Source organism: Equus quagga, chromosome 9 (genome assembly GCF_021613505.1).
Source record: "Equus quagga isolate Etosha38 chromosome 9, UCLA_HA_Equagga_1.0, whole genome shotgun sequence".
NCBI classification, from domain to species: Eukaryota; Metazoa; Chordata; class Mammalia; order Perissodactyla; family Equidae; genus Equus; species Equus quagga.
Genome location: NC_060275.1, coordinates 29,334,654 through 29,351,420, shown reverse-complemented (window position 1 = coordinate 29,351,420; position 16,767 = coordinate 29,334,654). Strand labels below are relative to the sequence as shown.

The 16,767-nt window shown below is 41.3% G+C and overlaps 1 protein-coding gene across 3 annotated transcripts in view; it reads left to right on the top strand.

Moving 5' to 3' along the window:
- The window catches only part of SLC14A2 (solute carrier family 14 member 2), a 194,074-nt gene that overhangs the window by 136,034 nt on the left and 41,273 nt on the right, over window positions 1–16,767 (top strand). For all 3 annotated transcript variants that reach the window (XM_046671094.1, XM_046671095.1, XM_046671093.1), the window contains exons 3-5: window positions 7,999–8,179; window positions 9,154–9,343; window positions 13,707–13,835. In XM_046671094.1, coding sequence (XP_046527050.1) covers window positions 7,999–8,179; window positions 9,154–9,343; window positions 13,707–13,835 — 500 coding nt within the window. The remainder of the gene's footprint in view (window positions 1–7,998; window positions 8,180–9,153; window positions 9,344–13,706; window positions 13,836–16,767) is intronic.

The window sequence follows — 16,767 nt, the reverse complement described above, 5'->3', positions numbered from 1 at the left end:
CTAATATACGGTCTATATTACAGAAGGTTCCATATGCACTAGAAAAGAATGTGTATTCTGCCATTGTTGGATGGAGTGGTCTATAAATATCTACTAGATCTGGTTGGTTTATAATGTTGTTCAAGTCTTCTATTTCCTTGTTGATCTTCTGTCTAGTTATTCTATCCATTTTTGAAAGTTGAGTATGGAAGTTTCCAATTATTATTGTTGAATTGTCTTTTTCTCCCTTCAATTCTGCCAGTTTCTATTTCATATATTTTGAGGCACATATTTGTTGCTAGGCAAATATGTGATTATAATTCGTATATCTTCTTAATGGATTGATCTTTTTTATTATCAATTGTCTCTCCTATTCTATAGTAATTTTTTTCTTAAAGTCTATTTTGTTCTTCTTAGTATAGACACTCCAACTTTCTTTTGGGGAGTGGGGAGGTTACTGTTTGCATAATATACCTTTTCCAATCTTTACAATCTATTTGTATATTTAAATAGAAAGTAGGGGGTTGGTTTCTTTTTATTTTTATTTATTTTTGATTTTGGTAACACTGGCTTATAACATTATATAAATTTTGGGTATACATCATTATATTTCAATTTCTATGTAGATTACATCATGTTCACCACCCAAAGACTAATTCCAATCCATCACCACACACATGTGCCTAATCGTCTCCCTCCCTCCCCCTTCTCTCTGGTAAGCACCAGTCCAATATCTGTCTCTGTATGATTGTTTGTTGTTGTTTTCATCTTCTACTTGTGACTGAGATATTATGGTATTTTACTTTCTCCCTCTGACTTATTTTGCTTAGCATAATACCCTCAAGCTCCATCCATGTTGCCAGAAATGGCCAGATTCCATCATTGTTTATGGCTGAGTAGTATTCCATTGTGTATATATACCACGTATTCTTTATCCATTCATCCCATGATGGGCACCTAGGTTGCTTCCAAGTCTTGGCTATTATGAACAATGCTGCAATTAACATAGGGGTGGTATATCTTTACACATTGGTCTTTTCATGTTCTTTGGATAAATACCCAACAGTGGAATAGCTGGATTGTTTGTTAGTTCTATTCTTAATTTTTTGAGGAACCTCCATACTATTTTCCATAGTGGTTGCCAAAGTTCGCAGTCCCACCAGCAGTGTATGAGAGTTCCCTTTTCTCCACATCCTTTCCAACACTTGTTGTTTCCTGTCTTGTTAATTATAGCCATTCTCACAGTTGTGAGGTGATAGCTCATTGTAGTTTTGATTTGCCTTTCCATGATAGTTAGTGTTATTGAACATCTTTAAATGTGCCTTTTGGCCATCTGCATATCTTCTTTGAAGAAATGTCTGTTCAGAATTTTTGCTCATTTTTTAATTCAGATGTTAGTTTTTTTGTTGTTGAGATGTATGAGTTCTTTATATATTTTAGATATTAACCCCTTATCAGATATATGCTTTGCAAATATCTTCTACCAATTGGTGGGTTGTCCTTTCATTTTGTTGATGGTTTCCTTTGCTGTGCAGCTTTTTAGTTTGAGGTAGTTGCATCTGCTTATTCTTTCTATTGTTGCCCGTACCCAGATAGACATGGTATTTGAAAATATACTGCTAAGACTGATGTTGAAGATTGTGCTGTCTATGTTTTCTTCTGGAAGTTTAATGGTTTCAGGTCTTACATTCAAGTCTTTAATCCATTTTGAGTTTATTTTTGTGTATGGTGTAAGATAATGGTCTACTATCATTCTTTTGCATGCGATTGTCCAGTTTACACAACACTATTTATTGAAGAGACTTTCTTTTCTCCATTGTATGTTCTTGGCTCCCTTGTCAAAAGTTAGCTGTCCATAGATGTGTGAGTTTATGTCTGGGCCCTCAGTTCTGTTGCACTGATCTGTGTGGCTATTTTTGTGCCAGTACCATGCTGTTTTGATTATAGCTTTGTAGTATATTTTGAAATCAGGAAGTGTGAAACCTCCAGCTTTGTTCTTTTTTCTCAGGATTCCTTTGGCTATTGGGGTCTTGCATTGTTCCATATAAATTTTAGGATTCTTTGTTCTGTTTCTGTGAAAAATGTCATTGCAACATTTATAGGGATTACATTGAATCTGTAGATTGCTTTAAGAAATATGGACATTTTAACTATGTTAATTCTTCCATTCCAAGAGCACAGAATATCTTTCCATTTTTTTGTGTCTTCTATGTCTTTCAACAATGTTTTATAGTTTTCAGTATACAAGTCTTTCAGCTCTTTGGTTAAGTTTATTCCTAGGTATTTTCTTCTTTTTGTTGCAATTGTAAATAGAATTGTACTTTTAGTTTCTCTTTCTATCACTTCATTGTTAGTGTATAGAAATGCGACTGATTTTTGTATGATGATTTTGTATCATGCAACTTTACCATATTCATTTATTATTTCTAAAAGTTTTTTGATGGATTCCTTGGGGTTTCCTATTTATAAAATCATGTCATCTGCAAATAGTGACAGTTTCACTTCTTCCTTTCCAATTTGGATCCTTTTTATTTCTTTTTCTGGTCTAATTGCACTGGCTAGGACTTCCAATACTATGTTAAATAAGAGTGGTGAAAGTGGGCATTCTTGGTTGGTTCCTGTTCTTAGAGGGATATCTTTCAGTTTTTCTCCATTGAGAATGATGTTAGCTGAGGGTTTGTCATATATGGTCTTTATTATGTTGAGGTACTTTTCTCCTACACCCATTTTATTCAAAGTTTTTGTCATAAATGGATGCTGTATCTTATCAAATGCTTTCTCTGTGTCTATTTGAGATGATCATGTGATTTTTATTCTTCATTTTGTTAATGTGATGTATCATGTTGGTTGATTTGCGGATGTTGAACCATCCCTGCATCCCTGGAATAAATCTCACTTGATCATGGTAGATGATCTTTTTAATGAATTGTATTTTATTTTCTAATATTTTGTTGAGGGTTTTTGCATCTATGTTCATCAGTGATATTGACCTGTAATTTTCTTTTTTTGTATTGTCCTTGTCTAGTTTTGGTATCAGGGTAATTTTGGCTTCATAGAATGAGTTAGGGAGCTTCCCCTCTTTTTCAAATTTTTAGAAGAGTTTGAGAAGGATAGGTATTAAGTCTTCTTTGAATGTTTGGTAGAATTCACCAGGGAAGCCATCTGGTCCTGGACTTCTATTTTGGAGGAGGTTTTTGATTACTGTTTCAATTTCCTTACAGGTGATTGGTCTATTCAAATTCTCTATTTCTTCTTGATTCAGTTTTGGAAGGTTGTATGTTTCTAAGAATTTATCCCTTTCTTCTAGATTATCCAGTTTGTTGGTGTATAGCTTTTTGTAGTATTCTCTTATAATCTTTTGTCTTTTGGGGTGTCCATTGTAATTTCTCCTCTTTATTTCTGATTTTATTTATTTGAGCCTTCTCTCTTGTTATATTGGTGAGTCTAGCTAAAGGTTTGTCAATTTTGTTTATCTTTTCAGAGAACCAGCTCTTAGTTTCACTGATGTTTTTCTATTTTTTTCATAGTCTCTATTTCATTTATTTCTGCTCTGATTTTTATTATTTCCATCCTTCTACTGATTTGCAGCTTTGTTTGTCCTTCTTTTTCCAATTCCTTTAGGTGCACTGTTAGATTGCTTATTTGAGATTTTTCTTATTTGTTTAGGCATGCCTGTACTGCTATAACATTGCCTCTTAGAATCACTTTTGCTGTATCCCATACATTTTGGCATGTCATATTTTCATTTTCATTTGTCTCCATGTATTTTTTTTTATTTCTCCTTTGACTTCTCCATTGACACAGCATTATGGAGTAGCATCTTGTTTAATCTCCACATATTGGTGGCTTCTCGGATTTTCTTTCTGTAGTTGATTTCTAGTTTCATACCATTGTGGTCAGAAAGGATGCTTGGTATTATTTCAGTCTTCTTAAATTAATTGAGACTTGTTTTGTGACCTAATATGTGATCTGTCCTGGAGAATGTTCCATGTGTATTTGAAAAGAATCTGTATTCTTCAGATTTTGGATGGACTGTTCTATATATATCTACTAAGTCTATCTGGTCTAATGTGTCATTTAAGGCTAATGTTTCTTTATTTATCTTCTGTTTGGATGATCTATCCACTGGTGTAAGTGGAGTGTTAACGTTCCCTACTATTATTGTGTTGCCGTGAATTTGTCCTTTTATGTTTATTAATAATTGGTTTATACATTTAGGTGCCCCTATGTTGGGTGCATAGATATTTACAAGAGTTATATCCTCTTGTTGGATTGTTCATTTCATCATTATGTAGTTCCCTTCTTTGTCTCTTGTTACCGTTTTTGTTTTACAGTCTATTTTGTCTGATATAAATATTGTTACCTCAGCTTTCTTTTCTTTGTCGTTTGCATGGAGTATCTTTTTCCATCCTTTCACTTTCAGTTTGTTAGTGTCTTTAGGTTTGAAGTGTGTCTCTCGTATGCAGCATATATAGGAGTCTTGTTTTTTTATCCAATCGGCCACCCTATGTCTTTTGATTGGAGCATTTAATCCATTGACATTTAAAGTAGCTACTGATAAGAATGTACTTATTGCCATTTTGTTATTTTTTTCTGGGTGTTTTAGTAGTTCTTCTCTGTTCTTTTCTTCTTCTCTTGCTCTCTTCCCTTGTGGTTTAATGGCTTTCTTTAGTATTACTTTTGGATTCCTTTCTCTTAATTTTTTGTGTATTTATTATAGGTTTCTGGTTTGTGATTGCCGTGAGGTTCATATATAATAACCTACATATAAAGCATATTATATTAAATTGATGGTCTCTTTAATTTGACCTCTTGGTAAAAGCCTTACCCTTTTACTCCTCTCCTCCCACATTTTATGTTTTTGATATCATATCTAACCTCTTTTTTGTGCATTTGTATCTATTGCCCTCATATAATGGAAATAGATAATTTTAGTACTTTCACCTTTTGACCTTCATATTAGCTTCATAGATGGTTGATCTGCTACCTTTATTGTATATTTGCCTTTACCAGTGATCTCATTGCTTTTCTTAATATAATTTTCTTATTCCTATTTGAAGTCTTCTCTTTTCCACTTAAATAAGTCCTTTTAAAATTTCTTGTGAGGCTGGTTTCTTCGTGATAATCTCCTTTAGTTTTCGCTTGTCTGGGAAGCTCTTTACCTTTCCTTCCACACTGAATGTTAACCTTGTCGGGTACAGTATTCTTGGCTATAGGTTTTTTTTCTATCAGCAATTTAAATATATCATGCCACTCCCTTCTGGCCTGTAAGGTTCTGCTGAGAAGTCAGCTGATAGCCTTATGGGGTTTCCTTTGTATCTAACTTATTGCCTTTCTCTTGTGGCTTTTAGGATTTTCTCTCTTTATCTTTAATTCTTGATATTTTAATTATATGTGACTTGGTGTGGGCCTCTTTGGGTTTATCTTGTTTGGTGCTCTCTGTGCTTCCTGTACATCGAAGTCTGTTTTCTTCCTTAGGTTAAGAAAGTTTTCAGCTATTAGTTTTTCAAATAGGTTTTCTATTCCTTTGTCTCTCTCTTCTTCTTCTGGGACACCTATAATATGGATGTTAGTACACTTGATGTTGTTCCATAGGTCCCTTAGACTGTCCTCATTCTCTCTTTTGAATTTTGGAAATTTTCAGCCATTATTTTTCAAATATTTTCTGCCCTTTTCTCTCTCCTGCCCTTATATAATTTCCATTAAGCATATGGTGATACACTTGATGGTGTCCCATAGGTCTATGAGGCTATGTTCATTTTTTCATCATTTTGTTCTCTTTCTGTTCCTCAGACTAGATAATCTCAATTGACTTATCTTTAAGTTTTCTGATTCTTTCTTCAGACTGTTCTAATCCTCTGTTGATCCCCTCTAGCAAGTTTCTTGTTTCCATTATTGTACTTTTCAATTTCAGAATTTCTATTTGTTTGTTTTTTATAACTTCTTCTCTATTTGTATTCCCTATTTGGTGAGATGTTATTTTCATACTTTCCTTTAGTTCTTTAGACATGGTTTTCTTTTAGTCCTTGATCATATTTAAGGTGATTTAAAGCCTTTGTCTAATAACTCCAATGTCTTGGCTTCCTCAAGGACAGTTTATATTGACTTCTTTATTTCCCTTGTTCTATATAATGTTCTTTGCATATCTCATAATTATTTGTTGAAAATTGGGTGTTTTAAATAACATAATGTGGCAACTCTGGAAATAAGATTCTTCCTTCTCCCTAGGCTTTGTTGTTGCTTGCTTGTTTGTTTGTTTAGTGGCCTTTCAGAACTAATTCTGTATTGATTGTCATTTGTAGCCACTGAAATCTCTGCTTAGTTAGCTGGGTGGTGAGCTAATGATTAGACAGAGATTTCCTTAGATGCCTGGAATTGATAAGCCTCTCAGTCTTTGTTAAGGAGATATGTGTGCATAGTGGAGAATATCTTCTACACTCAACCATGCAGTTTCAAACTCCACCTTAGTCTTTACTTCCTGCTTGCATAAAGATTCAAACTCAGCCAGAGGTGAGCACTTAGGGACTTCTCAGGTCTTTCTTGAGCATCCACATCATCCTGGGCATATGCCAGCCCTGTGCATGCATGAGGTCTTCTAGATTCATGGGAATATGTCCAAGCTTTTTAAAGCCCCCTTTGGATATCTCATTCCCCAGTTTTTCCTTTTAAGCTTTTTTATTAGCCTATTGTTTTCCCCAACTGTTGTCTACCACCTCAGGCACAATTTTTTCCAGTGCTCTCATTGCTTTTACAGAGGAGAAAATTTGGGGAGGTCGTTACTCCATCATTTTCACTGACATCCTCAAAACATTTAAGTTTTGATGCAGGGAGGAGGTTGGAGAAATCCGTAGACTAGCAGTGTGCAATAGAAATATAGTGTGAACCACATATCTGAGTTAAAATTTTCTATTAACAATGTTTTAAAAAAGTAAAAGGAAGTAGGTGAAATGAATTTTAATAATATGTTTTATTTAGATTAATTCATATAAAATATATAATATTATAATTTCAATATGTAAGCAATATAAAATATCATTGAGCTATTTTACATTGTCTTTTCATACTAAGTCCTCAATATCCACTTAGAGCACATCTTAACTCATTAATTCACTAATTAATTCTCTAGCCACATTCCAAGTGCTCAATAGCCACACGTTCTATTGGCTACTAATTGGACAGGACAGCTTTAAAGCAAGGAGTCCTGACTAAAGTGTCCATTGATAGAAATGAAGGGGGTATGAACTTACATGGGGAAAATAATTTATCTTTATTTCACTAACCTCCAGTGAACTTTAGCATTTACTTCAATTATAAATATAGACAATGAACAACAGCCATATTAGTAGTACCTGAGATTTTTGTCATTATCACAGATTGGGTTCCCCTAAAAAGTTGACTTTGAGATGGAAATTTGCATTTAAGAAGTTTACTGGTGTATGCCCTTGGGGTCAATACTTGTAGAGGAATAAAAGTGGCAGGATTAGGCAGATGGAGAAGTTGGGCTGTGATGCAGTCATAATAAAGGCCTTAGGTGATCTGATGGTGAGTTCTGGAGCTGGGATGGCTCTATAGAGTTGTCCTGAGTTGGGGTGAGGAGGCCCTACATATTCACTTATTGCTACTTTGAAATTATAATTGCTATTGGGTCTACACGCCAATATGTATATTAAAGTTTTTTAAAATATTGTGGTAACTACTTTTCAATATAATTGGTTTTCTTTGTAATCTTATTTACTTTATTCACTTACAAAGATTACTCTGGAAAGAAGTCCACAGGCTTGCGAAGCTGCCAAAATGGATATGTGACACAAAAGGCTAAGAAACCCTTCTGTGAAGAATGTGGAGTTGTCCTGGGAAGAGCAGGCCTGTGTAGGGTACTCGGAACAGCATTAGACAATAGATATGTGTCTTATGACCCTTTATCTTTATCAAAAAACCTAATAACCTTCCTTATCCCCAAATACCTCTGCTCTCAAAAAGCTATATTAATTGACATTTTGTCATGACCTCTCCTGAAAGAATCTCCGACCATCCAGTGAAGATAGCCACATTGTGAAAATTGAGAAATCCAATGAAAAGAACAAAAGGAGAGAAAGAGAGGCAGCCGATCGGGGCTTTGCAGGCCAGGAGGGCATCAGCCTCTTCCAAGCAGTGGGCTGCATCACTGGTGAGATGAAGGAGTACAGGAGCTGGCTGAAAGGTAGGCAAATGCCTGGGGAAGAAGAAGCAGGCCAGCCAAGGAGACGGCCCTCCCTCTGGCTTGGACTGAGGAAGCTGCTGCCTCACTCACCCATGATGAGGGCTTTCCCAGTTGGGGTGTTCCAGCTCTGTGTTGACTCCAGTGGGCATAATGTAATCTGCTAACCTGGAATTCCCAGTTTCAGAATTAAATGAATTTCACTGATTTGGGATGTTTGCAAATTCTTCACTTCCACGTGCCATAGCTATAGGACAATCACATTAGCAACATATAAACCATTTCCCAAATAAGCTGAATGGTCATTCCTCCACTTGTTCCACAGCCATTTATTATCTGCCAAGAAAATATTGGCATCGCACTCCCCAGTGTTCCAGGGTTCTTTCCTTTTAACTAATTCTTTCTCTTGTGTTCCCTAAACTAAATGCTCCAACAAACACCCCTACTCTGCCCACCTCCACTCGCCCCCCACCTGTATAGGTTATCCTGGAAACTAAACCAGAGAACGAGGCAGAATGTATGGCTTCCCCCCCGGTCCTGACTTATTTCACAGCTGGGCTAAAATCATTTCTTTCTCGGCTTCCTTTCTCCAGACTGCTTTCTTTACTTCTCAGATACCAGCCCTCAACTGAGTCATACAGCACTACACAAAAAGAGAGTTTCCTTCCCTCCTCACCTCTTCCCTTGGACTAATAAATTTCCCCTGGAATGCCCCTGGGGCTTCCTAGCCAACCAAGCCAATGGCTGGAATGGCGTTAAATTGGTCTCGGCATGGTGTCTCAATCTGTATGGCAAAAACTAACACCCACTGAGGACTAATTGCTGGGCCACTCAGAGATTTGGGCTGGGCGCCAGGCTGAATGAGGAGAAATGAGCTGGCTCCTGCATCCTTGTTTGCCTTGGTTGCCACACCAACCACTGGCCCAGCAGGGAAGCGCAGGCTGGATCCTGCTGATGGCTCTGCCTGTCTCTTTCAGATAAGTCCTTGGCCCTCCAGTTTGTAGACTGGGTCCTGAGGGGGACTGCTCAGGTGATGTTGGTCAACAACCCTCTCAGCGGGCTCATCATCTTCATTGGACTCCTGATCCAGAATCCCTGGTGGACGATTGCTGGGTGTCTGGGGACCGTGGTCTCGACCTTAACTGCCCTCACCTTGAGCCAAGACAGGTGGGTCCCTCTGTATGAGGAGTCTTGGGATCTTGGGGCAGACAGGTGGAGAGACATTTACTTGAGTGATCAGCCAACCTCATCCTACGAACCAGCCCAAAGACTCCTGAGTACGGACTTTGAATAGGTCACTGGAGGTCCTTAGAGAATTAAACTACTTCTATGCTCACAACAAGTGATAGCACCAGGCTCCATTTGACTGTAGAGCCTTCTGGAAACACTCCTTCTGAGGCAGGTGTAGAGGAACACTTAAGTTGTTCTTCCCTCATGGAGCCTACCATGTAGTCGAGGGAGATGAGACTAACAGGCAAAAAATGTCTCAGAATGATACAAGACAATATACAATGGGAGTTCAGAGAGGGCAGATCACTAACTGTTGGGAAGATTACAGAGGGACGTCTTTGAGCTAGAAACACGAGATATGGGAGAGAGGAGGGTAGTGTGGGAGGCCGCATGGAGGAAAGGGAACAAACCTGAGCTCTGGGAGGAAAGGAGGCAGGCCCGGGGGAGGGGCCAGCTCTCCCACAGTCCAGTGACAATGACAACTAGCGTTTCATAGAAGTGGACCATTTCTTCAGACTGTGCTGTGTGTTATTCCAATGGTTCCAAAATTTTCCTGGTGGCCAGAATTGATCACCTGGGGTGATGGTTAAGAAATATAGTTTCCCAGCCCCATGCACCCCTCCCTCCCTGGGATAGTCTCATTCAGCGGATCTGGGAGGAGGTGTTTTTAACAAGATCCTCCCAGGTGCTTTTGATGCTCAGAGAAGTTTGGGAATGCCCATATTCTTAGTGTTTTTCAATTTGGAGGTTGCAACCCATTTGTGGGTCATGAATTAATTACCAACAGCATTTTAAAAAATTAAAACAATAGAATAAAATAAAACAGATTAGAGTAATTCATGTGTAGTAAAAGTAAATATTATTTTGTGAAATTTTTGTTTCATTCATATAGGGGTGTGTGTATGTGAGAAAGAGAGAGAGAACTGGGGCATACTATAAAATATATTCCCTCCTTACTGTGGGTTATTATGAGAAGATTGGAAAGCACCATTGTGCCTTGTTTCACGTAATTCTTACTGCCACTTCACAAAGCAAACAGTGAAAATAATAGGGTCTACATTTTACAAGGGAGAGAAAAGAGACTGGGAGGGGTAAGGTGCTCACCCACGGTGCCACAGCCAGGGAGTGGCAGGGCTCAAGTTCAGACCCATGACCTACATCTTCTAGGCTGAAGGTCAGTGCTCTCCTTGTACATGGATAGAGTGGCCAGTGCGGCCAGAGGCCCCTTGGTGAGCCCAGAGCACTAGGCAGAATTAGAGTTGGTTGTGCTGTAACCAGCGTTGCACTTCCTCCAGGCCCCCCTGACCTTCCCAGATCCCATTGAGGTAAATCCGTGTGTCACCTTGTCTCTATGAGAAGCTGTTCATGCATCTCTAAGGAGGCCTTGGTGGACCACTTTGATTCTAGCAAGCTGGGAGGCCATTCAAGGTCAGATGGATGAGAAGCTGAATTCTTTCGGGTGCAGGTCTGGTGGGTGAGATGAAAAATGGGCTCTAGCCAGGATTTTGTGTCTCTGTTTCAACCAGTGGGCTCCCCACTCCTTGCTCCCCTTACCTACAGTCTCATGGGCAGCTGGCATAGAACTGGTCCCCCTCACAGGATCAACTCTAGTCTTACTGCTTCATCGCTATTTGCTAAAACTCACCTGGGGTGAACTCTGTCCAGCCCTCTGACTCCTCAGCTTTGAGACCTCAGGCAAGCCCTTCCCCCCTCGGCCCCCTTGTCCTCACCTTCAGTGAGCCAAGTTCCCTCCCACGCTGACAGTCTGATTCTCTGATTTTCCGCCCGACCATAATCTACTAGTAAACTTGCCAAGCCCTTCAAATAGTCGCTTCACAGACTTCAGTTTTACTAAGGAGATGCACAGCATGCCTGCCTAATCCTTCCAAACATCCTGATTAAGAATTCAAGACAAATATGCATCAAATAAAAACCCAACCCCTCAGCTTGGCTTCCAAAGCCTTCTCTGATGGGCCCCACCCCACCTACCACTCAGCATCACACTCAGCACTTTTGCTTCTGCCTGTCTAATCCTACCATTCCTTCAAATCCCTCCTCCTCCAGGGAGCCACCCCGGAATGCCCCAGTGCACTCTGATGCCTCCTTTCTCTCTGAACAACCACAGAACATACTCACTACTGTACTGGATGATTCTCTAATTGCTTTCTGAGTCTTCTCTCCCTGGCTAGGTTCTAAGCATGTTCAGGACAGGGAGTCCATTTCACATGTTCCATATTCCACCACGGTGCCCAGAAAAGATTCAAGCTTCAGTCCTGATAGATCAGTACCATGTTCTACATCACAGGCTCAAAACTCTAGGCACCCTACACAACATTCATACACACACGTTCTTCCAAGGAGCCCCGACTTCACCACTGTCGCCAACAAACCACTGACACGGCTGCATATCTTAGTCATAACCTCTGCCCCTCCTACTCCCCCACTCCCACTCCCCCTCCAGCACTCCCTCATTCTCCATCCCTACCCCTACTAGCCCAAAGACTGGACTTTACAGATAGTAACTCAAGGTCAACAACACTGATACTTCAGTGTCCTAATGGAAGGTGGTCCTAATGAAGATTTTCTAGGTATCAGGTTGAACCTAATTTTATATTTTTGTTGGTCAGGGCAGAGATGTAAGGTAATGAGTTTCCTTTTGAGAGCCAAGCCCAGAAGCTACCAAAGTTTTGGAAGAGAAGAATCCTGAGAAGGGACTCTCCACGGAAGGGGCAGCCGTGGAGCAGCCCTTAGACGTCCCCCTAATTTCACCTCCCCTGGGTTCCTTCATTTTGAACCCTGTACCCCTGTTACACCCAGCCACTGGGGCTCCAGGGCCTCCCCAGTATGGACTGACTGTCTTTGCTCAGTTCACCTGAAGCAGCTTCTATTAAAACCAAAAAGGTACTAAATTCTAACACCGAACACAATGAGAAAATATACAGAAAATGCAAACCACTTAAAAATAATGATTTTCCCAAAACACGAGTTTCTGCTCCTCAGGTAGTTACTCTAGTCCTGAGGAGATTCTGAACCTCAGCGGTCTTCCCCGCAGACCCTGTTCCCTCTCAGCCCCGTGACTGTCTCAAGCTGCCCCATACCTTCCTGGCCTCCGGAACAGCTGAAGACCAGCTTGTCCTGAGCCCAGTACAAGCGTCTTCTCACAAGTGCCCCGTGCTCAGCTTTTCTTGTAAACCATATGGAGACTCTGTCTCTCCCACCCTCTCCCCGCCTCCCACTCTCCCTCATCCAGGTGAGCTGACCTCCTGGTCACTCCAGAGGTGAAACATCCCCACACTCCAGATCTAAGTCATGGCCTCTCCTCGGCAGGAGCCCTCCTCTAGCCAGAGCTCCCTTCCTCCATCACAGGGCACCCATGATCCTGTTGCCTCTACCTTGCAAGAACAGTCAGTACGTGATAATATTTAATATGCACACACATTCATTCAACAACCCCTCACCCAGCACCTTCCATGCACCAGACGCTGTTGACCCTTGTCACACTGATGTCAAATGGACAAGCTTCAGCCCATGCAACGTACAGTCAAGGGCAGGAGGATAGACCACAGTACACAAAGTTCATTCTCCGGCAGGGGCCTTGCAGTTGGACTTGCCCAGTCCCTCCTTCATCTCACTCCTCTCTCCCCACAGCCAGCAGAGCTATTGGAAAGGCCAAGGGCAAGGTTTATTAGGAGCAGGGAGAGAAGTTTAGGTGCACAAAGGCTTCCCTGATGAAACGGAAAGAGGCCACAGACTCAAGCTTGGATCCCACCATGCCTCTGGGCGGCCCCCTGCTGTACTGAGGGGAGGGGCAGCTGCTCATCCACAGCTGACTCAGCTCTTCCACGCTGGGCAGACATCAGAGGGAGAGAGAGGTAAAGTGCAGCGATTACAGAGGGCTGCACATAATGCAGCCAGAACACACTCTCTGTCTGCCTCCTCCTTCCGCTTCCTTCCTCCCTTCCTCCCCTCCTCTCAGTCTCTTTCACACATGCACACTTATACACACACACACACACACACAACTTCAGATTTCTATTAGATTTCCATCTATACCTAGCAGTCTGAGACTCCTCTGAGAAGCAAAGGAGAGGTTAGACATGGAGAAAGCAAAAGCGTATAATTAATTCTAGATCATCAAGGGTAATCAGATGTGTGTGTGTGTGATCTAGAAAGGTGCTGCCAGCCTCATGACTACCCAGCATTTGTCAAATAAGCTGTCTATTTCCTGTGAGTACCAGGAAGGAGGGGATCAATGAGCACCACCAAATTCAAAGGTAGAGTGACTGTCTGTCACCCCCAGGTCCGCGATTGCCTCAGGACTCCATGGGTACAATGGGATGTTGGTAGGAATGCTGATAGCCGTGTTCTCCCAGAAGTTAGACTATTACTGGTGGCTTCTGCTTCCTGTGACCTTCACAGCCATGGCCTGGTGAGTTGCCTCATTCTCTCTGCCCACAGACCCACAGGGCCCTGAGGTGCTTGTGTCTTACACTGGGTGGGGACATGCACTGTCATGGGTCCCAGTGTCTTTATAGTCAGACTGATCTGTCTCACAAGACACTATGAAAATCCAAGAGTTCCATTGCAACACAGGGGATCACTTTCAAATTTGGAATAACAGGGCCCCTTTAAAGCAGCCAAGGACCACATTTTTTTTAATTGTGCTGATAATCTTCCTTAATTGATAAGCCTCATAATAAAGGCTAACATTTATTGAGTATTTCCTCCATGCCAGGCACAGTGCTTAACAAGGTAGGGTTATTATTGTCCCCAGTTTCCAGAAGGGAAGACCAAGGCCTGCAGAGGTTCAGTAACTTGCCCCAGGTCATATCTGTAAAAGTGTTTGATGCCAGCATTCAGAACCCAGAGTCTGCACTATTAAACCCAGGCTCATGGGAATCAGCTATCCTGTGGCCTAAGCAAGACCCAAAAGCAGAAAACTCTCCTGTAATCGAATCAGAGAGCTTTCTTGGAACAGCACGTCTACATTTAAAGCACAGACTCTTTCAGTGAGAAGCATCCATTGAGATCTTGCTGTGCAATCACCTCATCTTGAAAAGGAATAAAGAAGTCAAGATATTAGGAACAGATGTTCATTGAGTGCAGGGGTGTGCTAGCCTTTCACACATGGGAGCCTTGAACCCGTGGCAGGTCTGTAGAGTGTCCCAGTGGCAGGAGTCCTGAGGTGAACCCGTGTCCCCCAACCCCTGTGCCCCACAACTCTCAGACACACTGAGTGATTTTTAACATCTCTAAGAAGTAAATGTCTTTCTTCAGTTTCAAAGTCTGGAGTTACTAAAAACAGTTAGTTTAATTTAGTTTAAGTACTGTTCCGTTACTTTTTAGTAGTGCTTGCAAATAAATTACTACATTAAGCATTCTGGGCTATTTATGTTTCTTCTTAGGGTTCCTGTCTTTTTTAATCCATTGGGACAAAAAGCTACAGCAGTCAGTTCTGTGGGGATTTCCTTAATGTCCCCCACATCCCAGGCAGGAGGAGTGGGGGAACTTGTCTTCATTTGCACACATTTGGTGTATAACTACATAGATTAAGCCCCTCGGCACAGCCTCAGCCTCATTGCACCAGCTGGCAGTTTGTCTACAGTGCCCCCACCCCCACTTCCCAGTTTAAAAGACAAAAAACCATAGAGAATCTCACTGAGCTGATGCCTGAGCTACCACTCCAGCAGTTCACTACTCCACTCATGTAGTCCTTGGAATCTCATCCATAAGGTAGGTATCAGTGGTGCCATTTTCCAGATTATCAAACAAACAAGCATTTGCTGAGTGCCTGCCATGTGCAGGGACTATTCTTGATGCTGGGGATACTTGTGAACAAGAGAGGGTCTCCGTATTCTTGGAGCTTATGTTCTTCTTGGCAAAGATGGAAATAAACTCATTAATTAATTAAAAAGTTCATTTTAAGAAGTGATCATTGTTTTGAGGAAAGCAAAATGGGACAGAGATTGGTTCCAGATGTGGGTGATCAGAGAAGGACACTTTGCAGAGGCAACATTCGAGCTGTCACCTAAATGATAAGAGGGCACCTGCCATCCAAAGATCTGGGTGAAGGATGTTGCAGGCTGAAGCAGCAGCTCGTGCAAAGACCCCAACTGGAGAAGTGGAGTGTATTCAAAAAACAAGACCAGTGGGCTGAAGCCCTGAATGAAGGAGCAGTGGCAGGGGTGAGGGCAGAAGTAGACGAGGGCCAGACCCTGTATGCCTTGCAGATCCAGTAAGTCTTTTTGATTTTTATTACAATTGTGTTGAGGAGCAGTTAAAGGGTTTTAAGCAGAAGAGTGATAGGATATGGTTTAAATTTAAACAAATCGCTCTGCTTGCAATGTGGAGCGCAGATTTTAACTGGAGCAAGAGTGGATGCTGAAAGCACAGTTAGGGGTCTGCTGTAATAACCCACAGAGGGATGAGAGTGGTTTAGACCAGTGTGATATCCACTGGGGTGGTGAGAAGTGGTTGGACTTGAGGTATATTTTAAGGAAAGTAGAGGCAACAGAACTTTCTAGGAGATTGTGGAGTATGAGGGGGGAAAAGGAAAGAAGATTCAGTACACTCTTACAATTTGCCTGATTGCCTGGCTTCATGGAAAAGACTACGAGAAAAAACAGGTCGGCAGTGGAAGACAGGATGCAGATCAAGAGTTCTGTTGGACAGATTAAACTTTAGACTTCCAGGCAGAGATGTTGAGAAGGTGATTTGATATACAAATCTGGAAATTAGTGATATGTCAAGATTTGGAAGGCAGAAGCTTAAGGAAGATATTTTGTCCATGAGATTAAAGGACATCACTCAAGAAGAGAAGGTAAAAAAAAGAGAAGACCCACGACAGAGCTGTAGGATCTTGTAGTATTTAGATGTCTGGCAGAGATGGGAAGAACCACCAAAGGAGACTTGAGAAGGAGCAGTAGAGGAAGCAGGAAGGAAATAAGAAGGTGTAGTGTCATGGTAGCCCAGAAAGAAAGTGTTTCAGTCCAGTGGAGGGGTCCAACTGTCAAATGAAGGGGGCAGGGAACGGCCACGGATTTGAAAAGACAGATGTCACTGGTGAACTGGACAGGAGCCATTTCCATGGCGTGGGGAGGACACACACCAGACCCACACTGATAGAGTAGGTTTAGGAAAGAACAGGAGCAGAAAGATGGGGATAGCAAGGATAGACAATACTTTTGAGAAGTTTTGCTGTGAAGGAGAGCAGAGAAATGGGGCAGTAGCTGAAGGGGACCTCATCTTAAAGGGGGAGGATTTTTAAAGGTAGAAGGTACTGCAACATGTTGGATACTTATGAGAATGATCTGGAGAAAAGGAGAGATCGAAGCTGCAGGAGAGGAAGGAGAGAATTGCAG